Source organism: Peromyscus californicus, unplaced genomic scaffold (genome assembly GCF_007827085.1).
Source record: "Peromyscus californicus insignis strain IS unplaced genomic scaffold, ASM782708v3 Scaffold_13__1_contigs__length_99412109, whole genome shotgun sequence".
Lineage (NCBI taxonomy): Eukaryota > Metazoa > Chordata > Mammalia > Rodentia > Cricetidae > Peromyscus > Peromyscus californicus.
This window is the reverse complement of record NW_026294424.1, coordinates 95269513-95294051: the sequence shown is the minus strand read 5'-3', so window position 1 is coordinate 95294051 and position 24539 is coordinate 95269513. Positions and strand designations below refer to the sequence as shown.

The 24539-nt window shown below is 39.9% G+C and overlaps 1 protein-coding gene across 1 annotated transcript in view; it reads left to right on the top strand.

Moving 5' to 3' along the window:
- Positions 1–23972, top strand: part of LOC128108987 (ATP-binding cassette sub-family G member 3-like) — a 49302-nt gene extending 25330 nt beyond the window's left edge. Inside the window, exons 11-15 of the mRNA XM_052736010.1 lie at positions 512–636; positions 6354–6508; positions 17812–17901; positions 18721–18806; positions 22764–23972. Of these exons, the coding sequence (XP_052591970.1) occupies positions 512–636; positions 6354–6508; positions 17812–17901; positions 18721–18806; positions 22764–22917 (610 nt within the window). The 3' untranslated portion in view covers positions 22918–23972. The remainder of the gene's footprint in view (positions 1–511; positions 637–6353; positions 6509–17811; positions 17902–18720; positions 18807–22763) is intronic.
- Positions 23973–24539: the final 567 nt, after the last annotated feature.

The following is a 24539-nucleotide window of genomic DNA, read 5'->3' as shown; positions in this document are numbered from 1 at the left end:
GGATTAGATTTGGTATCTAGTAAAGATTCACAGTTGTAAAGTGAGATTATTGAAGAAATGCATCTGTTCTAAGTGTGGGTAGCTGGAGAGAAGGATGTAGTGTCCTGAAGCTGCACTGTGACCTCAGAGTGACAGTGTCACCTTCTTCATGACAAGTAGGAGAGAAGTCTCCATGACTACTGTCTGAGGTGAGGTAGGAATGAGCTGCTCCTCAGGGACTCTGAGTGGAGTGGGCACATTGGGCTGCTTCCCTGGAGGAGCTGTTATGTGGCCAGAGTGGACAAAACAGGGGAGAATTCTCTGATGGGGAGAATCCTAGTGAGAATGTCATAAGGATGATGACCTAGAGATGCTAGTCCCTAAGATGAGGATGTGCATGGGAGTCAGCCTGGAACACAGGGGACACTGTCCTGTTAGGCTCCCTGTGGTGGGAGAAGTCAGTGTAGCCAGTATCTCACCTGTGTCTTCTGGACTAATCTAAGGATGTTTAACATGATCTTTGTCTCTGCAGACATGAGCATACCAGTGGATACTACAGAGTGTCACCATATTTCCTTGGGAAATTGCTGGGTGAGCTGGTACCCAGGAGGTTATTGCCAAGTACTATATTTACTGTTATAGTATTCAGCATAGCAGGTAAGTGACAAAGCAAGAGAGTGTGTCTTTACTCTTTGGGGAGCGTGTTTTGCTTTGTACAACTGTGGCAAGTCTAAAGTAGGAAAGCATGAGTAGAAAAGCACGTCTCCAGTGTGTGCCATCTAAAACAGGTGTTCAGTGTGAGGAAAGTCTCCAAGACTTCTTCACAAAATACTAAAAAAGCTGTTTATGAAACTTTTTTTTGTTTTTTTGGATTTTGTTTGTTTGTTTTGTTTCGAGATAGGGTTTCTCTATGTAGCTTTGGAGCCTGTCCTGAAACTCACTCTGTAGACCAGGCTGGCCTTGAACTCACAGAGATCCACCTGCCTCTGCCTCCCAAGTGCTGGGATTAAAGATGTGCGCCACCTGTTTTTACTAGAGATTCTGTGAGGACATTCACACACTTTCTTGGTGGTGTCCTTCAGACCTTTTCTTTATTCTTCTTTTGCATTCTCTATTCTTCATTTTCCTGATTTCCTTCTCTCATTCTTGATGTTTTCCTTCTAACTCTATCTTTATTCTTGATGTTTCTCTTCTCCTTCCTTCTAACTCTCTCATTCTTGATGTCTTCCTTCTAACTCACTTTAACTCTCTCATACTTGTTATTTTGTTTTGTTTGTTGGAGACAGTCTCTTGCCATGTAGCCCTGGCTGGTTCTCAGGACTATAGTACTAAGCTGCACTTGAGGATTCAACTTTGGACACAGTAAAGGAGAAACTACAAAAATCCAGTCTATTTGGAGTTCTGTAAGCTTCTTATACCTTCATAGGCATGTCTTTCTTTAGGTTGGGAAAGTTTTCTTCTATAATTTTGTTGAATATATTTTCTTTGCATTTGAGCTAGAATTCTCCTTCTTCCATCCCTATTAATTCTTAGGTTGGGCCTTTTCACAGTGTCCCAGATTTCCTGAATGTTTTTTGTTAATTTGTTGGATTTGCATTTTTCTTTGACTGATGAATCTATTTCCTCTATCCTATCTTCAACACCTGAGATTCTCTCTTCAATCATTTATTCTGTTGGCTATGCTTGCATCTGTGGTTTCTGTTGGTTTACGCAGATTTTCTGTTTCCAGAATTCCCTTGGTTTGTGTTTTCTTTATTGCCTCTTTTTCAATTTTCTTGAACTGTTTCCTTCACCTATTTGATTGTTTTTCCCCCTGGATTTCTTTCAGGGATTTATTGATTTCTTCTTATCTTTTGTTTGCCTTTTCCTTGATTTCCACATCGATTGGAGGAAGAGACCCAATAGTTGGTCAGCAGGCAAGACTACTGTGGCTAGGCCACTCCACCAGAGGCATCAGAGGCCCCCTGGAGGCACAGGCTCTACCTGAACATATTCGAGGAAGACATTGAAGGAGGTATAACACTTGTACCTATAATTACCCAAACTCAGTTGGGTAGATGGCAGTGTAAAATACATTCAACAACATGAAGAGCAATATGGCACCACCAGAATCTAGTGGTTCTGCAACATCAAGACCTGAATATACTAACACAGATGAAACAGAAGAAAATGACCTTAAAATTAAATTTATGAGGTTGATAGAGGCCCTTAAATAGGTAATTAAAAATTCCCTTAAAGAAATGGAGGAAAAGACAAACATCATTCTTAATGGTTTTCCTTCTAGCCCATTTAGCTCTATCTTTTTTCTTTTTCTTTTTTCAATAAGAAATTTTTTATTCATTTTACATACCAACCACAGATCCCCCCCCTCCCCCGCCTCATCCCTCTTCCCATTCCCCCGAGCCTTCCACCCCAGCCCATCCCCCAGCCTGGTGATTTCCTTCTCTCATTCTTGATGATTTCCTTCTAACTCTACCTATATTCTTGATATTTCCCATCTAGTTCCTTCTAACTTTCTCATTCTTGATGTTTTCCTTCTAGGACATTTAACTCTAACTTTATTCTTTTTCTTACATCTTACATACTGCAGCAAAATCTTTCAGGCAATATAAAGATTACAATGTGGTTACATTCTGTTTAAGTGAATGATTACAATGAATACAAAACAGTAAAAGACAGCGTATTTTCCATATTCCTTATATGTTTAAACATTTTAAATACTTTAGGTGAAAACAAATTATCCCAAGAATCTATGTGCATTCATACTCAAGCAACTTTTTATAGATTAACTATGTAGGTAAGCAAGATATTTTTCTCAGTCAGGTCTTTTGATGATAGGTTACATTTTGCAGTTACAAAGAAAGGGCCAATTCCTTTATTACTTATCTTAAAAGATAATCTTATAAATAATCTTAAAAGAATTACAAATCTAAACTTTTATGAATGAAAAAGAATCAGTCAGCTCTAATTTAAATATTTGGTGTGCATACCCATTCATCAACAGTTTCTTATATCAGGAGGTTGAGGGCAAAAATCAGCACAAGGAATTAATCATCACTTTTGATCACCAACTAAACTTAGCAAGGAAAGTATGTCAGCTAATAATAATCAGGCTGCTTCGTATTTTTGACCCTAAGCCAATGAATCTATAACTCAGCTATGTATCCTTCTAAATTTTAGATTGTTTTCTGGGATTTTTCATCTTAAAGCTATTATCAAAACATCTGGATCTAACCTGAAGTTATTTTAAGGCTTTGTTTCAGCTAATGATGCACACCAAAACCTGTGACTCCATTGTTTAGCCTTAAGAGAATTAGAGCTAGCCTGGCTTCTGGGGACTCAATAGTTTTCCTTAATCATTAACCTGAACTGTGATCTATGCAGCTCCTTAGGTGAAATGCATAGGCCCTAGCAGTGTAACATGTTCTTGTATTTATTTTTATTCATCAAAACTCTGCATAAACTAACATTATTATTATCAATTAGACAGTAGAGATTAGGTAAGAATCATCTTCATAATAATCCACAGGTTAGAATGCCCAGTAGAACAGGATGTTTTCATGAGATAAATATAATATATTATAGGCAGTGGGGATCTCCCCACACCCATTCACATCATGCAAGATACCAGAAAAAGATGGCAGCAGCAAACATGTAAAGGCACAGCAGAAGCAAAGACATTGTGGGGTCTTTGGTCTTGGAGACTTGCCTGTCCAAGATTCACCCATCAGGGTGTTGCTTCCTTGGGGGCTGACACCTTGAACTTCAATTGCCACCTGCTGCTCCTCTTACATGGCCACTAGTAAGAGTTCAGGGCAGGAAATCTGGGCAGGAATCTGGAGGCAGGAAATGAGGCTATGGAGGAGTGCTGCTTACTGGCTTTCTCCTAATGGCTTCCTCAGCCTGTTTTCTCATAGAACCTATGACCCCCTGCCTAGGGATGGCATCATCCACAGTTGTCTAAGACCTCCCACAGAAATCATTCATCAAGAAAATGCCCCACAGGCTTGCCTACAGACCAATCTAATGGTTGCATTTTCTTAGTTGAGGTTACCTCTTCTAATATGACCTAGCTTGTGTTAAATTTACAAAATACTAACCAGCACATCCTGATCCCTGCTGTGGGATGGTCTATATGGCAAATATGTTGCTGATTAGTCAATAAATAAAACACTGATTGGCCATTGGCTAGGCAGGAAGTGTAGGCGGGACAAGGAGGAGAATAAAGCTGGGAGGTGGAAGTCTGAGTCAGAGAGACACTGCCAGCTGCCACAATGAGAAATAGCATGTGAAGATGCCAGTAAGCCACGAGCCATGTGGCAAGGTATAGAAATGGATTAATTTAAGCTGTAAGAACAGTTAGCAAGAAGCCTGCCACGGCCATACAGTTTGTAACCAATATAAGTCTCTGTGTTTACTTGGTTGGGTCTGAGAGGCTGTGGGACTGGCAGATGAGAGAGATTTGTCCTGACTGTGGGCCAGGCAGGAAAACTCTAGCTACAAATGGCGTTCAATGTGGTGGCAAGAGTTTCCACCTAAAAAGTGAGAAAAAAGATTCTAAAACGGAGCTAAAAACAGCTTCCTAATTGTCTCTCTCAAATGAGTGGCAGCTGCCGGTTTGAGCTACTGGTGGGTTCCTAGCGTGCTCGAACTGCCTATGGCGGGAATGAGGCCTCTGCAAGTGGTACATTAAGCTGCGTGGTGGATTTAGCCTTTGCTAGTACAAAACAAAAAATGAGGTTTCTGGACTACACGCTGCTTGGATAAAAGCATAGACCCATGATAGCTCCCAGAGCTGGTGGTAAACCACCACCATGTTGGGAAGCTGAGGTGGGCAGAGCCAGCAGCCACAGCTGCTGCAGTTTAAGCAATAGATTCACAATAAGACAGATTCAGATGTAATAGTTTACAATGTGTGTAAAATATACGTAGGCTTAAAAGAGACAGAAAAGGTGATATATACAGTTATAGAAACAAATACATAGTTTTAAAAAATAAAGTCTTTAAAAAGACAGTAAAAGTAATATAAAAAATAAGCCATGTAAAGATGAATATTACACAGTGAATCTGGATTGTGTTGTCTTTGGGATTTTTAACTGCAGAAAAACATTTGATTGTAAAAGCTGTTGAGTTATGCCAAAATGTATATTTTAAAGATACCCTGACTTCAAAATTTGGATATAAGGATATGTTGCTTTGGAAAGGAGACTCTGCTTTTGTTCCCACAGAAAGCCAGAGGCTATGGATTTGTTCCAGATTAAGATACATCAGGTTTGACCAGCCAAGACCCCCTGAGAGGTCTCCAATGACACCAAGGCCCAGATGATCCAACATCCAGAATGGTTTCAAGGCAACTGGCTCAGATGATACAGCCTCACAGACTACTCCATGATCCTAAAATTTTCTTTGTGTCCCCATAAGATACAGCGCCCCCCTCCAGCAGGAAGTAGTAAGAGAAGCTACGCCCAAATTCCCAAATTATATGTAATTTTACTTTGTTAAGGTTAAAACCTTTCTTTTTGGAAAAAAAGGGGGAAGTGCTGTGGGATGGTCTATATGGCAAATGTGTTGCTGATTAGTCAATAAATAAAACACTGATTGGCCATTGGCTAGGCAGGAAGTGTAGGCAGGACAAGGAGGAGAATAAAGCTGGGAAGTGGAAGGCTGAGTCAGAGAGACACTGCCAGCTGCCACAATGAGAAATAGCTTGTGAAGATGCCAGTAAGCCACGAGCCATGTGGCAAGGTATAGAAATGGATTAATTTAAGCTGTAAGAACAGTTAGCAAGAAGCCTGCCACGGCCATACAGTTTGTAACCAATATAAGTCTCTGTGTTTACTTGGTTGGGTCTGAGTGGCTGTGGGACTGGCAGGTGATAGAGATTTGTCCTGACTGTGGGCCAGGCAGGAAAACTCTAGCTACAGATCCCAATTTTATTAATAATGCAATTATAATAAGCACAGGGAAATGTGGACATGAGTATGTTCTATTGCTGATTCTCCTGTAAGAGAATGCAGTAATATTTTGGCCAGTAGTATTGCCTGTAGGTCTCCATGTCAGGATCTTATAATTTGACCATAATTATGTATAAAGGAGAACAGGTATTACATGGAAAGGTATTTTGTGGCAAATATAAAAATAAAACCATATGATGGGATTGTAGACACATTCATTGGTTAAGAGCACTCGCTGTTCCTCCAAAGTCCCCAAGTTTGGTTCTCAGCATACACATCATTTGGTAGCAGTTGGAGACCCAGATTAGTTGGGTGGCTGTGAAACTGTTGCTAGTGTCATTGATTATTAAAGTATTATTTGAAATATGTACAATTCTCTTGACTTAGTAGATGAACTGACCCTGCTTTTTTCTTTCTAAGGAGTGAAAACAGATGTGAAGGGTTTCTTCACTATGTTATTTACCATCATGATGTTGGCTTATTCTGCCACTTCCCTATCACTGTCTACAGGGGCAGGGGAGAATACAGTAGCTATACCAACAGCATCTGTGGGCATCTACTTTATGTTCATGCTGGTGAGTATGAATTGTGTTTTTCTAAGAGGAAAATTTTCCTTGTGTTCCTTCTGGAACATGTACGTGCTTGACACATCAGTACTTAGGACATGAGGCCTCATGCTAAAGTTTATTATGATCTGTAGGAGAAAAGGAGCAACCTTTCCTCCTAGGCTTTGTGGCTACTCTCTGATGTAAGTACTATGATATGGTTAAAATGTTCTTTCTTGTGAGCTCTTACCAGACATTTATTGGGATCATTTTACAAAACCATAAGAAATTGTAACTTCAAGAAAGTGGTATGATTGGTTGATTTCCTCCCACAAGAAGACAGATTGCAGCCTTCCTTTCATGCTGGTGTGAGAGTTTTGCCTGCTGTTTTAATCACAGCAGAGGTGATTTGGTTTATTCAGTCATCTCTAATGGGAAAGCAAAGGTCATGATCTGTAGTTGGTTGTTTTTCACTCTTTACTCTTTGCTCTTTTGGTGGCTTGCCATGCAGCTCCCAAATAAATCACACTGAATCTTATTATTACTTATAAATTCCTGGCCTTAGCTTGGCTTGTTTCTAGCCAACTTCTCTTAACATAAATTATCCCATCTACCTTTTGCCTCTGGACTTTTTCCTTTTCTTACTTATGTGTATCTTACTTTTACTCTTACTCTATGGCTGGCTGGGTGACTGGGTGGCAGGTTGGCTTGCCCATACTGTCCTCTTCTTCTTTTCTTGCTCCTCTATCATCTCAGATTTGTCCTCCTATTTATTCTCTCTGCCTGCCAGTTCCACCTATCCTTCCCTGACAAGCTATTGGCCATTCAATTCTATATTAGACCAAATAGATGTTTTAGACAGGCAAAGTAACACAGCTTCACAGAGTTAAACAAATGCAATGTAAAAGAATGCAACACATCTTTGCATCATTAAGCAAATGTTCCACAGCATAAACAAATGTAATACATCTTAGAGTAATATTCTACAACAATGATCAATGTAAGTGTTCAGCATGAGGAAACTATCTTAGGACTCACTTGTAATCTGAAAAGTGTTAGAAATAGTAGAAGATTCCAGACTCCTAAATAGTAATCAGTCTCCTGAATTAGCTACTTCTGCTCATCTGTCTGTAATTGGTTACCCAGTCTTAGTCTTTCATACATGTAAATTACACACTTAATGTTAATAAATCAACTGATAAATGGAACCAGATTCCACATTTTCCCAAGAAGCATATCAAGTAAATAGAACAATTAATTTAGTGTGTTAACATTCATATCCTTTCTGCTATTGTAAGAGCATACTGTAGCTTGGCAATAGCAGATGCATGTCTTTGAGAAAGTACTAAGTTTTGTTTATATTTCCTATATAATATGGCCATATGTATATGGCCATTCAGTAATGTAAATTTTCAATAAATGTTATTAATTAACTTTTGTTTTAGAGATTCTTAAATACACACAAAGTGTCTTGATAAAGTCCATGTCATTTTCTTCCTCCCAAATCCTTCCCTGTGGAAGTTTGAAGGAGAATTGTCCCCTAAGGCTCAGGGACTTGAACACTTGGTTTGCAGTTGCATCATGGTCTTGACCCCCTTTACTCATAGAATCTCACTTCCCTCTCTTCGACTGGACTCCCAAAGCTCAGCCTGGTGCTTGGCTGTTTCCATCTCAGTTACTGGATAAAGGCTCTATGATGATAGTTAGGGTATTTACCAATCTGACTACCTAGATAGGCCAGTTCAGGCACCCTATCCACTACTGGATATGGATCTGTTTGCAATTTTCTACATGTTGACATCCAATTATGTCAGCACCATGTGTTGAAGACGCTTTCTTTTTTCCATTGTACAGTTTTGGCTTCTTTGTCAAAAATCAGGTGTTCATAGGTGTATGGATTAATGTCATGGTTTTTAATTTCATTCCATTGGTCCACATGTTGGTTTTTATGCCAATACCAAGCTGCTTTTATTACTATAGCTCTATAGTAAAGCTTGATGTCAGGTGTGGTGATGCCTCCTGAAGTTGCTTTATTGTAAAGGATTGTTTTAGCTATCCTGGGTTTTTTGTTTTTCCATATGAAGTTGAGTATTGCTCTTTCCAGGTCTGTGAAGAATTGTGTTGGGATTTTGATAGGGATTGCATTGAATCTGTAGATTGCTTTTGGTAAGATTGTCATTTCTATTATGTTGGTTCTATCTATCCATTAGCATGGGAGAGCTTCCCATTTTCTGATATCTTCAATTTCTTTCTCCAAAGACTTAAAGTTTGTGTCATACAGGTGTTTCACTTGCTTAGTCAGAGTTACCCCAAGGTATTTTATATTATTTGTGGTTGTTGTAAAGGGTGATGTTTCTCTGATTTCTTTCTCGGCCTGTTTATCATTTCTATATAGGAGAGCTATTTTTTTTTTTTTTTTAGTTAACCTTGTATCCTGCCACTTTACTGAAGGTGTTTATCAGTTGTAGGAGTTCCCTGGTAGAATTTTTGGAGTCACTTATGTATACGAGCATATCATCTACAGATAACAAATGTTTGACTTCTTCCTTTCCAATTTGTATCCCCTTGATCTCCTTTCATTGTCTTATTGCTCTAGCTAGAACTTCAAGTACTATATTGAATAGATATGAAGACAATGGATAGCCTTGTCTTGTTCCTGGTTTTAGTGGAATCAGTTTGAGTTTCTCTTCATTTAACTTGATTTTGACTGTTGGTTTGCTGTATATTGCCTTTATTATGTTTAGATATATTCCTTGTATTCCTGATCTCTCCAAGACCTTTATCATGAAGGGGTGTTAGATTTTGTCAAAGGCTTTTTCAGCAACTAATGAGATGATCATGTGTTTTTTTCTTTCAGTTTGTTTATATAATGGATTATATTAACAGACTTTTGTATGTTCAACCATCACTGCATTTCTGGAATGAAGCCTACTTGGTCATGGTACATGTTTTTTTTTATGTGTTCTTGGATTTGGTTTGCCAATATTTTACTGAGTATTTTTTTTTTTTGTTTGTTTTTCGAGACAGGGTTTCTCTGAGTAGCTTTGTGCCTTTCCTGGAACTCACTTGGTAGCCCAGGCTGGCCTCGAACTCACAGAGATCCGCCTGCCTCTGCCTCCCGAGTATTTTTGCATCAATGTTCATGAGGGAGATTGGTTTGTACATCTCTTTGTTTGTTGCATCTTTGTGTGGTTTGGGTATCAGGGTAACTGTAGCCTCATAAAAAGAGATTGAGAATGCTCCTTTTGTTTCTATTCTGTGTAACAATTTGAGGAGTATTGGTATTAGCTCTTCTTTGAAATTCTGGTAGAATTCCGTGCTGAAACCATCTGGCTCTAGGCTCTTTTTGGTTGGGAGATTTTAATGATTGCTTCTATTTCCTTAGGGATGTTAGGTCTATTTAAATTGTTTATCTGAGCCGGGCGGTGGTGGCGCATGCCTTTAATCCCAGCACTCGGGAGGCAGAGGCAGGCGGATCTTTGTGAGTTCGAGGCCAGCCTGATCTCCAAAGCGAGTTCCAGGAAAAGCGCAAAGCTACACAGAGAAACCCTGTCTCGAAAAAAACCAAAAAAAAAAAAAATTGTTTATCTGGTCTTGATTTAATTTGAGTATGTGGTACCTATCCAGAAAATTGTCCATTTCCTTTAGATTTTCCAATTTTGTGGAGTACATGTTTTTGAAGTATGACCTGATGATTCTCTGGATTTCATCAGCGTCTATTGCTGTGTCTCCCTTTTTGTTTCTGACTTTGTTAATTTGGATGCTCTCTTTCTGCCTTTTGGTTAGTTTGGCTAAGGATTTGTCTATCATATTGATTTTCTCAAAGAACCAACTTTTAATTTCATTGATTCTTTGTATTGTTCTCTTTGTTTCTATTTTATTGATTTTAGTCCTCAATTTGATTATTTCCTAGCATTTATTTCTCCTGGGTGAGTTTGCTTCTTTTTGTTCTAGAGCTTTCAGGTGTACTATTAAGTCACTGGTGTGAGATTACTCCAAATTCTTTATGTAGGCATTTAGAGCTATGAATTTTCCTCTTAGCACTGCTTTCATATGTCCTGTAAGTTTGGGTATGTTGTACATTCATTTTCATTGAATTCCTGGAAGTATTTAATTTCTTTCTTTGTTTCTTCCTTGACCCATTGGTGATTCAGTTGAGCATTAATCAATTTCAATGAGATTGTAGGCTTTCTGTAATTTGTGTTGTTGTTGAATTCTAACTTTAAGTCATAGTAGTCTGATAAAATACAGGAGGTTGTTCCAATTTTTTTGTATCTGTTGAGATTTGCTTTGTGACTGAGTATGTAGTCGATTTTAGAGAAGGTTCCATGGGGTCCTGAGAAGAACGTATATTCTTTTGTGTTAGTGTGGAATGTTCTGTAGATATCTATTAAGTCCATTTGAGTCATAACATCTGTTAGTTCCTTTATTTCTCTGTTAAGTTTCTGTCTGGCATGTGGGAGTCTATGGGAGTCCAGCTCCCACCTTTTCCACCTATTCTATAGTTCTTAGGAGGAGAGAGGGGTAAGAAAATATCAGATGGAAAGAGAGACCTCAACAAAGAAAAAAAGACAGAAACATGGAATAGCTTCAGGAGGACCTGGGTCAGTATCCAATGGCCTTTTTTGTTTATTCAAAAGGCTTTTTATAACATGCCAAGGGGAGAGGCAAAAGACCTTCCCCTTGCAAGAACAAAGCATACTGTACAGCCAAGTGTAGACCCTTCCAAATACCTGGTAACCACACCTGTGGTCAAATCATCCCCTTATGCTGCCATACTGGATAAAGGAAGCTCAGATTATCTGGCTCTGAGTAGTTTTGGCCTCCACACTGGCAGACCTGTCCATTGGTAAGAGTGGAGTGTTGAAGTCTCTCACTATTAGTGTGTGGGGTTTGATGTACAATTTAAGCTTTAGTAATGTTTCTTTTATATATGTGGGTATTTGGGGCATAAAGATTCAGAATTGAAATTTCATCTTGATGGATTTTTCCTGTGATGAATATGCAATGTCTCTCTTGATCTCTTTTGATTAATTTATTTTGAAGTCTATTTTGTTAGATATTAGGATAGCTACACCAGATTGCTTCTTAAGTCTATTTGATTGGAAAGTCTTTTCCCAACCCTTTACTCTGAGGTAGTATCTGTCTTTGAAGTTGAAGTGTGTTTCTTGTATGCAGCAGAAGGGTGGATCCTGTTTTCATATCCATTCTGTTAGCCTGTGTCTTTTTATAGGTGAATTGATTCCATTGATATTAAGGGATATTAATGACTGGTGATTGTTAATTCATGTGATTTTTGGGATGGTAGTGTGTGTGTTTCTCTTCTTTGGGATTTGTTGGTGTGGGATTTTCTCTTGCCTGTGTTTTCATGGATGCATCTAACTTCCTTAGGTTGTATTTTCCTTCTAGTGCTTTCTATAGGGCTGGATTTGTTTGTCATGGAATATCTTGTTTACTCCATCTTTGATGATAGAAAGTTTTGCTGGGTATAGTAGTCTGGGCTTGCATCTGCAGTCTCTTAGTGTCTTCATAATGTCTGTCCAGGGCCTTCTGGCTTTCAGAGTCTCCATTGAGAAGTTGGGTGTTATTCTGATAGGTCTGTACTTTATATGTTACTTGGCCTTTTTTCTTTTGCAGATCTTAATATTCTTTCTTTATTCTGTACGTTTAGTGGTTTGATTATTATGTGGTGAGAGGACTTTTTCTTTGGGTCCAGTCTATTTGGTTTTCTGTATACTTTTTGTATCTTCATAGTCATTTTCTGCTTTAGGTTGGGGAATTTTTCTTCTATGATTTTGTTGAATATATTTTCTGTGCCTTTCAACTGGCATACTTCTCCTTCTTCAATCCCTATTATTTTCAGGTTTGGTCTTTTCATGGTGTCCTAGATTTTCTGATGTTTTGTGTTATGACTTTGTTGGCTTTAATGTTTTCTTTGACCAATGAATCTATTTCTTCTATCATATCTTCAATGCCAGAAATTCTCTTGTGTTCTGTTGGCTATGCTTGCATCTGTAGTTCCTGTTCGTTTACTCAGATTTCTGTTTCCAGCATTCCCTCAGTTTGCGTCTTCTTTATTGCCTCTATTTCAAGTCTTGAACTGTTTCCTTCACCTGTTTGATTGCTTTTTCTTGGTTTTCTTGGCTTGCTTTAAGGAATTTAGTGATTTCTTCCAATTTTTGTTTGTGTTTTCCTTGATTTCTTTAAGGGAATTTTTCATTCTCTCTTTAAAGGTCTCTATCATCTTCATAAAGTTATTTTTTATTTTTTTAATATTTTTATTATATAATTAATTTAATTTTACATATCAGCCGCGGATTCCTCTGTCCTCCCTCCGCCCACCCCCAGCCTTCCCACCCAACCCACCCCCCATTCCCACATACTTCAGGGCAAGGTCTCCCCTGGGGAGTCAACCCAACCTGGTGGATTCAGTTGAGGCAGGTCCAGTCCCCTCCTCCCTACACCAAGGCTACACCCCTCCTCTCTCTCGCCAGTTGGACTAATGGAGCTCCACCTGGGGTTTGGTCATGGATCTCTGCATCTGCTTCCATCAGTCACTGGATGAGAGTTCTATCATGACTGTTAGAGTGTTTGGCCATACAATCATCAGAGTAGATCAACTCAGGCACTCTCTCGACCATTGTCAGTAGTCTACAGTGGAGGTATATTTGTTGCTTTCTGGGGACCTCTCTAGCACTCTGCTTCTTCCCATTCCCATGGGGTCTTCATTTATCATAGTATCTCTTTCCTTGTTCTCCTACTCTGTTCCTGATCCAGCTGGGACCTGCTGATCCCCTAAGCTCACTTTCCCCCGACCCTTGCCCTCCATTAGCACCCCCACACCCAGTTTGCTCATGTAGATCTCACCCATTTCTCTGTCATTGGGCGATGCCTGTGTCTTTCTCAGGGTTCTCCTTACTAGGTAGCCGCCCTGGAGTTGTGAGTTGCGGTCTGGTTATCCTTTGCTTTACATCTAGTATCCACTTATGAGTGAGTACATACCATGTTTGTCTTTCTGAGTCTGGGTTACCTCACTCAGGATGATTTTTTTTTCTAGTTCCATCCATTTGCCTGCAAACCTCATGATGTCATTGTTTTTCTCTGCTGAGTAGTACTCCATTGTGTATATGTACCACATTTTATTTATCCATTCTTCAGTTGAAGGGCATGTGTCCTTGTGTTATGATTGAGCATTCCTTGGGTATATGCCCAAGAGTGGTATAGCTGGATCTTGAGGGAGATTGATTCCCAATTTTCTAAGAAAGTGCCATATTGATTTCCAAAGTGGCTGTACAAATTTGCATTCCCACCAACAATGTAGGAATGTTTCCCTTGCACCACATCCTCTCCAACATAAGCTGTCTTCAGTGTTTTTGATCTTAGCCATTCTGACAGATGTAAGATGGTATCTCAGAGTCATTTTGATTTGCATTTCCCTGATGACTAATGATGTTGAGCAATTCCTTAAATGTCTTTCAGCCATTTGAGCTTCTTCTGTTGAGAATTCTCTATTTAGCTCTATAGCCCATTTTTTAATTGGACTGTTGGGTATTTTGATGTCTAATTTCTTGAGTTCTTTATATGTTATGGATATCAGTCCTCTGTCAGATGTGGGGTTGGTGAAAATCTTTTTCCATTCTGTAGACTGTCGTTTTTTCTTGTTGACCATGTCCTTTGCCCTACAAAGGCTTCTTAGTTTCAAGAGGTCCCATTGATTGATTGTTTCTCTCAGTGTCTGTGCTACTGGTGTTATATCATAAAGTTATTTTTTTAATGTTGTTTTCTTCTACATTGGGATGCTCATGTCTTTCTGTTGTAGAGCTGCTAGGTTCTGGTGGTGCCATATTGTTCTTTATGTTGTTGAATGTATTCTTGCACTGGCATTTACCCATCACTTCCTCCAGTCGGTGCAAGCAGTGTCTGTTTCTCAGGGAGCCTCTCTTGGTCCAATTGGCACTCTTGGTCCAATTAGAGCTGGTGGAGTCTGTGTCTTAGTGAGCCACTGAAGTCTCAGGGGATAGGTAGATTTGGGGAATGGAGTAGGGCTTATAGATTACAGAGTCCCTGACAGCAGGAGTCTTACCTATTGGCCAGCAACTGGGACTGCAATGAGTGGGTTAAGAAGACAGGGGTTGTGCTCCAGTCTATGACCTAGGGACTTGGGTGACTGTCTAAGTGAACTATCACTTACCTCTTGGTCCAACTGGAGCTGGTGAAGTCTTTGTCTCAGGGAGCCCTTGAAGTTTCAGGAGATGGGTAGTTTTGGGGAATGGAGTGTGGCTTATAGATTACAGGGTCCAAAGGGGGGGTGGTGGTGGGCAGGCCTGTCTGCAGGAGTCTTGTTTGCTGGCCTGCAACTGAGGCTGCATTGGGTGGGGTTAAGGGAGCATAGGTTATGTCCCTGGACCTAGGGCCTAGAGACTGGGATGACCAGCTAGGAAAACAGTCACTCACCTCTCGGTCCAATCTGGGCTGGCAGAGTCTATGTCTCAGGAAGCAACTGCAGTCTCAGAGGATGGGCAGGTTTGGTAGAGTGAGTGGGGTTTATAGATTACAGAGTCCAATGGGTGTTGGTGGTGGGCAGGCTTGTCCACAGGAGTCTTACTGGCTACATGCAGTCTTTAAAATTAATCCTCAAAAGGAACCTAACAATACCTCATTACCTAAAGGACATAGTGCTATTAGCGTTCACTTTATTTTTTCTTTTGATAATGTACTTATAAAACTAATGTAGTGAATTGAATACTTGGGTAAACTGTGTTAACTATACAGTGCATGTGCCCAAGGAGCAATTGTTACACTTGCATGGAAGGACATCCCCAGGCTCAAGTGTCCTTTTCCTTTGAATGGGACCCTGGTCCTAGCAGAGGGAATGGCATGTTACCCTCTTTATGAGACAAGGACACATGGGGTGGTAAAATTTTCCAGAGTCTGTTGCTCTTATTCCAAGACATGCAGGTAGGCCCACTGAAAGCCTCTTATCCATAGAGAAGATGAATTGTTCATCACACAACATTGGGATGGATTCTTTCAAAAAATGGGTAGGGATACCCCCAGTGGTTGATGATACCTCTAGCAGTTTCCTTATTCAGGATCGTTCTGCTAATCTGAGTCTTTTGTATTTCCATGTGAAATTTAGTATTGTTGTAGCTAGAGTTTTCCTGCCTGGCCCACAGTCAAGACAAATCTCTCTCACTTGCCAGTCCCACAACTGCTCAGACCCAACCAAGTAAACACAGAGACTTGTATTGGTTACAAACTGTATGGCCGTGGCAGGCTTCTTGCTAACTGTTCTTACAGCTTAAACTAATCCATTTCCATAAAGCTATACCTTGCCACATGGCTCCTGGCTTACCGGCACCTTCACATGCTGTTTCTCATCATGACGGCTGGCAGTGTCTCTCTGACTCAGCCTTCCACTTCCCAGCTTTATTCTCCTCCTTGTCCCGCCTATACTTCCTGCCTAGCCACTGGCCAATCAGTTATTTATTTATTGACCAATCAGCAACACATTTGACATACAGACCATCCCACAGCATATTGTTTTTCAATTTCTTGGAATTATATTGGAATTTTGATGAGGATTGCATAGAATCCAAAATTATTCCTAAAGTCATGAATAGAGAGTCAAAACACATAAATAACAAGATTTATTGATTCTTGGAAGTAGAAGTGGGTATATAATGTTCAGTATTTGTCCTAGTTAGAGTTTTTATTGCTGTGAGGAAACACCATGACTAAAAAGCAAGTTGGGAGAAAATGATTTATTTAGCTTACTTTTTATTTACACTTACATATCACTGTTCATCACTGAAGGAAATCAGAATAGGAACTTAAGCAGGTAGGATCCTGGAGGCAGGAGCTGAGGCAGAGACCATGGAGGGGTGCTGCTTACTGGCTTGTTCTAATGGCTCACTCAGTCTGCTTTCTTTTAGAACCTAGGGTGTCCAGACCAGGGATGGTTACACCCACAAATGGTCTGGACCCTGTCATATCAATCGCTAGTTAAGAAAATGTCTTACTAGCTTGCCTATAGATGATTTTATAGAGACATTTTGTTTTGTAATTTTATTTTATTTTATTAACATTTTTGTTTATTTTACATAACAACCACAGTGTCCCCTCCTTTCTCTCCTCCTGTTCCCTCCCCCTGACTCATGCCTACCCCATCCCCATCCATTCTACCTCCTTCTCCATTCAGAAAGGGGCAGGCCTCCCATGGGCTTGAAGAAAGCATGGGACACCAAGTTGAGGTAGGACCAAGCTCTTCCCTACAGACATTTCTTTTGTCTTAAGGGTCCCCACTCCCCAGTGAATTTAGCTTATGTCAAGTTGATATAAAATGAGCCAAGACAGTGTTCTTCTAGCATGTGTTCTTAGATAGCTGCAATTTTATTAGAATATTCACTACAGTTGGCCTGTCATATTGTCAAAGATTCAACCAATCATATATTGAAAATATATGAAACAAATGATTCTTGTGCTCTGAATGTTGCCATCCCATGAATTATGCAGTATAAACTATATAACTAAATAAATTTGATATTATAAGGAATCTAAAGAGGATTTTAAATATGTAGGATGGGAGTATTTAAAGTTTAAAGAATGCTCATAACAAATATATGTAGATTTGGCTCCTGCAGAGTGGGGTGGCAGGTCCTTGTTTAAAAACCACAAAGAGCCTTGGATTTGGAAAAGAAGAAGAAGAAGAAGAAGAAGAAGAAGAAGAAGAAGAAGAAGAAGAAGAAGAAGAAGAATTCTGTATAGAGTTAAATGAAAGAATGTTTTAAAAAGCTGGTCTGAGCCGGCCACACTAATGGAAGCCCATGAACTGTAAACTAGTAGCTGTGGAGCCCCCATGTGACTAGACTAGGCCCTCTAGATATGAAAGACCATTGTTTGGCTCGAACTGTTTGGGGGGCACCCAGGCAGGGGGATCGGGATCTGTTTCATCCCTAGTGCATGGGTAGGCTTTTGGGAATCCGGTACGTGTAGTGTGATGCCTTGCACAGCCTTGGTGCAGTGGGAAGGGGCTTGGACCTGCCTAGGCTCAGTGTGCAAGGCTCTGCTGACTTCCCATGGGAGACCTTGATTTGGTGGATGTGGGGATGTGGGGTGGCTTGGGAGAGAGGGCTGGGGGGGTGGGAGGAAGGAGAAAGTGGGATCTGTGGGTGGTATGTAGAGTGAGTAGAAAATTTCTTAATAAAAAAAATAAATAAAAGCTGGTCTGAGCAGAAACGGTCAGAAGGATGAAGGGGTCTTGAAGAGTGAGGAACTTGTCTAGAATTCTTAGTCAATAGACTGGTTCTAATTCATGCTTTTGTTCTTCATAGTTTTTCTCAGGTATGTCACTATATTCAGGAATCTCACTACCTGAACTTTCGTGGATTCAGTACCTCAACATTCCTCATTATGGATTTACAGTAAGTTGTCCTGTCTGTCACTGTCCTTGGGGTCTCCAACTGTAGCAACTGAAATGAATCCCAACCAAGTCCTTTCCCCAGCTGTAATCTCTAACCAGCAGCTGCCCAGGATTTTCCTTCCAGGAGCAAAAGATGAGAACTTTCCTGTAATTCTAGCCAAAGGTCAGTGAGTCATCTGGGGTTTTCCCCAGTCATGTGTTATTTAAGGGAAATAAAGAGTGAGAAAAATCCCAAAGTAAAGAGGAAACATAGATGATATGATGAAAAGCATACAGTTGTGATTATACCCAATAAGGAAATAATGAAAGGATCAGGAACTAAGATATATAGTTTATATCAAGAAATTAAAAGAAATAGAAACCATGTGATACTCATAGCCATATTGGCTTTGCCAAGCTTTCTCTGCAGTAAAGTGTGTCTTAACAGACTTTCTTACTCCCATAATCACAACTGGTTTTGATAAAAAGAAGCAAGAAATATTGTTAGTATAAATCATAGTATTGTTTTAATTACAGTGTTTACATGGTTATCTATAAGAGAAGGAGGTGCCTGAGGTAATCTGGTTAGAGAGTCCACCTCTTAGTAGTTGGGAAGAACCATCATTTCAATCCTAAACCTCCTGAGTGTGAGGGAGGGGCACTGCTTTGCTGGGCAGACTGAACTTGGTAAGGGTTTGTTCATTTAATTTTTTTTTTTTTTTTTTTTTTTTTTGCAAATTACAGTCAAGATTGAATTTCAATTTATAGTTGTATTTTTTTTTTTGGAAACTTTTGGAAATGTTAAACTATTTGCCTTTCCCTGTTCCTGTTTGTGTTACAGGCTTTGCTGCACAATGAATTCCTGGGACAAAACTTCTGTACAGAACATAACACAGCAGAAGTCAGTAGATGTCAGAACTATGTAATGTAAGCTTGAGTTCAGTGTCATAATGGGGACATAGAATGCTCCTAGACTCAGAAGGAAAACCCATACTTTCAGGATTAGCACTCTGTCCTCTCCTGGTTCCACAGAAAGAATCATTGTAACCAATGTACATATGGATGTGTTTTGATCCTACTGCTCTATGATGTAGAATGTGCAGAAAGGGTTCTTTGGGGCCTTTGAAAAATGGTTTTGGTGTCTTGATTGTGGATTTGAGTTCCTTGTTTCAGAACATTTGAGTTTGACCTAGGCTGCTCTGATAGTTAAGAAGGGCATACAGTTTCTACATGTATAGACTATGGTACCTGTGAGCAGAGCCCAAGAACATCAGGGCAGCAAGGACCAAAAGGACAGAGCTTTGCCTGCAAGCATTCAGGGTCTTCCCTCTGCCTCACACTCTAGAAGACCTCAAAAAAATTAAAGGGGTGTGTGTGTGTGTGTGTGTGTGTGTGTGTGTGTGTGTGTGTGTGTGTTTGTGTGTGAAAATGTCCTATCAGAGGATATGACCTGCAATGAAAGAAACATGTAGTTCAGTATGTTGAGAAGGAAAAATCATTTTTGTCTAATACCATTAAAATAGAAACAAATTTTTTTTTTTTTGGTTTTTCGAGACAGGGTTTCTCTGTGTAGCTTTGCGCCTTTCCTGGAACTCACTTGGTAGTCCAGGCTGGCCTTGAACTCACAGAGGCTCTGCCTCCCGAGTGCTGGGATTAAAGGCGTGCGCCACCACCGCCCAGCCATGAAACAAAATATTTTTAATAAAATTAAAGTGTATTATTTTAAAGTTTCAAAACCTTCCCTTTTTACAATTGCTCTCATTGATTTGATTTTGATAGATAAACGAGATAGGAACATGCTGATATGCTAAATCTCTCATGGATTTTCAAAATAATAATGAATAGTAGTAACCCAAATTGTGTTTGAATTACTGATAAGAAAACAAGTATGGGGGATATCTTGTTTCCAAAAATCTCCTCTCTCCTGGTGTGGTTTGGCATCCTTCTAATACAAATTTCTTACCAGTTTCTTGTCAGAAGGATGGAGATGGGTAAAGTGAAACCAGAGACAGGCCATCCACAGACCTCAAACTCACAAAAGGATTATCTTCACAAGAGGAAGAAGAAATCTGCCCTTTCAGTAGATTTGAGAACTGTTAAATCCTAAGAAATACAAGGGAATGGATATACACAGAGATGGAGACACACAGAGATGGAGACACACAGGGATGGAGACACACAGGGATGGAGACACACAGAGATGGAGACACACAGGGATGGAGACACACAGGGATGGAGACACACAGAGATGGAGACACACAGGGATACAAACACACAGGGATGGAGACTGACAGAGATGGAGACACAGAGATAGAGACACACAGGTAGTGATTGTAGTACATCCAGAATTTTTAGCAGCAGCTGCTTTTCTAACCTGTGTCAGGGCCTTGCATCCTGTTGTACTCCAACTGCTACCCAGGCTCTGTCTGTAGCCATGGGCTGCTGGGGATGTTCCATAGCTGAGCATCTGTGGTTGTCATGCTCCCTTAGTAGAAGAGCTGACAGCAATGGACTGACTCCTGGCAGAAACCCTTAGTCTCCTCTGGTCCTCCGTCTAGAATTCGATGCTGTGTTTATTGCATGACTGTCTACTGAGTCAGCAGAATTGCACAAAACTTTGATCTCTTAGAGTGTCTGTGTGTTGTTAGGAAGCTGAGGCTTTCCACTTCGGGAGAAACAAGTCCTTCATCCATGCCTTTGCCCTTTGAGGAGAAGGCAGCATTGTAGATTTAGAAATGAAAGACACAATGAAGACTACAAAGTTGGACATTAATGTGACTCTCTAAACTCGGACTTGTTTACTGAGCCTACTTCCTCTATTGTAGCTTAAGTTTTCCTGCCTGGCCCACAGTCAGAACAAATCTCTCTCACCTGCCAGTCCCACAGCCTCTCAAACCCGACCAAGTAAACACAGAGACTTATATTGGTTTCAAACTGTATGGCCGTGGCAGGCTTCTTGCTAACTGTTCTTACTGCTTAAATTAATCCATTTCCATAAATCTATACCTTGCCACATGGCTCGTGGCTTACCGGCATCTTCACATGCTGTTTGTCATCGTGGCGGCTGGCAGTGTCTCTCTGACTCAGCCTTCCACTTCCCAGCTTTATTCTCCTCCTTGTCCCGCCTACACTTCCTGCCTAGCCAATGGCCAATCAGTGTTTTATTTAATGACTAATCAGCAACACATTTGACAAAAAGACCATTCCACAGCACTTCCCCTTTTTTTTTTCAAAAAGGAAGGTTTTAACCTTAACAAAGTAGAATTACATATAATTTGGGAATTTGGGCGTAGCTTCTCTTACTACTTCCTGCTGGAGGGGGGCGCTGTATCTTATGGGAACACAAAGAAAATTTTAGGATTATGGAATAGTCCATGAGGCTGTATCATCTGAGCCAGATGCCTTGAAACCATTCTGGATGTTGGATCATCTGGGCCTTGGTGTCACGTTTCAGGGGGTCTTGGCTGGTCAAACCTGATGTATCTTAATCTTGAACAAATCCATAGCCTCTGGCTTTCTGTGGAAACAAAAGAGACTCTTTTCCAAAGCAACATATCCTTATATCCAAATTTTGAAGTCAAGGTACCTTTAAAGTATACATTTTGACATAACTCAACAGCTTTTACAATCAAATGTTTTTCTGCAGTTAAAAGTCCCAAAGACAACACAATCCAGATTCTCTGTGTAATACTCATCTTTACGTGGCTTATTTTTTATATTAATATTACTGTCTGTTTAAAGACTTTATTTTTAAAACTATGTATTTGTTTATATAACTTTATATATCACCTTTTTTGTCTCTTTCAAGCCTACGTATATTTTACACACACTGTAAACTATTACATCTGAATCTGTCTTATTGTGAATCTGTTGCTTTAAACTGCAGCAGCTGTGGCTGCTGGCTCCGCCCACCTCAGCTTCCCAACATGGCTACGTTTACCACCAGCTCTGGGAGCTATGTGGGTCTATGCTTTTATCCAAAGAGCGTGTAGTCCAGAAACCTCCCCTTTTGCTCTGCACCAGCAAAGGCTAAATCCACCACGCAGCTCAAAGTGCCACTTGCAAAGGCCCCACTCCCGCCATATGGCAGGTTGAGCTCGCATGCAAGGAACCCACCAGTAGCTCAAACCAGCAGCTGCCGCTCATTTGAGAGAGACAATTAGGAACTATTTTTAGCTCCGTTTTAGAATCTTTTTTCTCAGTTTTTAGGTGGAAACTCTTGCCACCACGTTGGACGCCATTTGTAGCTTAAGTTTTCCTGCCTGGCCCACAGTCAGAACAAATCTCTCTCACCTGCCAGTCCCACAGCCTCTCAAACCCGACCAAGTAAACACAGAGACTTATATTGGTTTCAAACTGTATGGCCGTGGCAGGCTTCTTGCTAACTGTTCTTACTGCTTAAATTAATCCATTTCCATAAATCTATACCTTGCCACATGGCTCGTGGCTTACCGGCATCTTCACATGCTGTTTGTCATCGTGGCGGCTGGCAGTGTCTCTCTGACTCAGCCTTCCATTTCCCAGCTTTATTCTCCTCCTTGTCCCGCCTACACTTCCTGCCTAGCCAATGGCCAATCAGTGTTTTATTTAATGACTAATCAGCAACACATTTGACAAAAAGACCATCCCACAGCATTCTATGCTTTTAAATAGATGTGATAACTATGCCTCTTTGGATGATTTTTGAAATTAACAAAGTGACCTAATATAAGTAGGTTAGATTGACATAATATATACCAAATTTGTAAGTATAACGTTACTACTACCAATTAAATATAAAGAAGAAACTTTTAATAATGTGTTGAAACTATGAATTTTTAAAAGGAAGAATCAGTGAATGTACTGAATAAACTTTGACATATTTGTGTGTGTGTTGAATTACAGATGTACTGGTGAAGAATTCTTGACGATCCAGGGCATCGATCTCTCATCATGGGGCTTCTGGAAGAATCACGTGGCCTTATCTTGCATAATGATTATCTTTTTATCAATTACCTATGTGAAGCTATTAGCTCTTAAGAAAAAGAGACATTTTTAAGTCACTCTTCCACTTTCTTTGAATTAATCTGACATTTAAAAAAAAATCAAAACTCTGCTGGTGGTCATGTCATAGGAGCAGCAGGTAGGACTTGAATTCAGAAGTTTGGCCCACCAGAATGCCAGGTACTGATGGGTGAATCTTGGATAGGCAAAGCCCTGGGGGCTTTGGCTTCTGAATGTCTCTTGCTAGTGCTGTGCCTTCATGGGTTTGCTGCTGCCATTCTTTTCTCTGGAATGAATTTTGTGAATGGGGGTGGGGGAATGCCTACTGCCTTTAATGTTTATGTTTATCTTATGGAAATATCCCATCCTACTGGGCATTTTTCCTATGGATTATTATGAAAATGATTTCCTCTTGACCTGTACTGTTTAACTGAAGTAATGATTTTATACAATAATAGTGGTAGTTTAAATAGAATTTTGATGATGAAGGGTTTTTAACAAATGTAGTAAGGTATTACGATAGAGGATACTTTAGTGGGAAAATTATTATAGGTAAAGTAGGATATAGTGTTGTCCCCACCCCTGATAAAGCAGGGGCTGCATAGGATAGAAAATAGGACCAAGGGAGTGTCATCAGCTGGGACTTAGGAGTTTCTCTTGAGGAGCCTATAGACTGTGGTTTAGGTGAATGATTAAAGAAAACAATTGTGTCCGAGGAATTGGCTCATGATCTTTTGGGTTTTGAGATATGTGTTCATGGATTTTGGAGTGCATCATAGATAAAACAAAGCTTTAAATAATACTTCATGTAACTAGAAAACAAAGAATTGTATGGTAAGTTATGATAATTGGGTAGAACTCTAAAATATGAAAAGTGAAACTAGTTATCTGTTTTCCTGGCAATTATAAAAACTACTGTCTGTGTTAGCAATTATGACTGAAAGGCTCCTGATCTCTGAGAATCCTAAATGATAAATGTTGACCAGTATATGGGTACTTGGAGACAATTTGTTTTTAACCTGTAATGTGTAAAATGTTTAATCATATAAGGGAAATGGGAAACATGTTATTTTTTTTTACTTGTATTCATTGTAAACATTCACTTAAAAATAGAACATAACTACACTGTCATTTTTGTACTGCTTAAAAGATTCTACTGGGACATATAAACTGTAAGGGAAAAAATAAAGAAGTTAGAAGGAGGACATCAGGAAGTAGTATAAAAGGGAGTCATCAGGAAGTAGAGAGAAGGAAGTCATCAGGAAGTAGTGAGAAGGAAGTCCTCAGCAAGTATTGAGAATGAGGACATCAGGAAGTAGTGAGAAGGAAGTCATCAGGAAGTAGTGAGAAGGAAGACATCAGGAAGTAGTGAGAAGGAAGTCATAAGGAAGTAGTGAGAAGGAAGTCCTCAGCAAGTATTGAGAATGAGGACATCAGGAAGTAGTGAGAAGGAAGTCCTCAGCAAGTATTGAGAATGAGGACATCAGGAAGTAGTGAGAAGGAAGACATCAGAAAGTAGTGAGAAGGAAGATATCAGGAAATAGTGAGAAGGAAGTCATTAGGAAGTAATGAGAAGGAAGTCATGAGGAAAGAGAAAGAAGAGAAACATCAGGGTAGAAGAACAGAACAGAAAAAGGATAGAGTAAAACAAGCAATGGAAACAATAATAAAATGAAG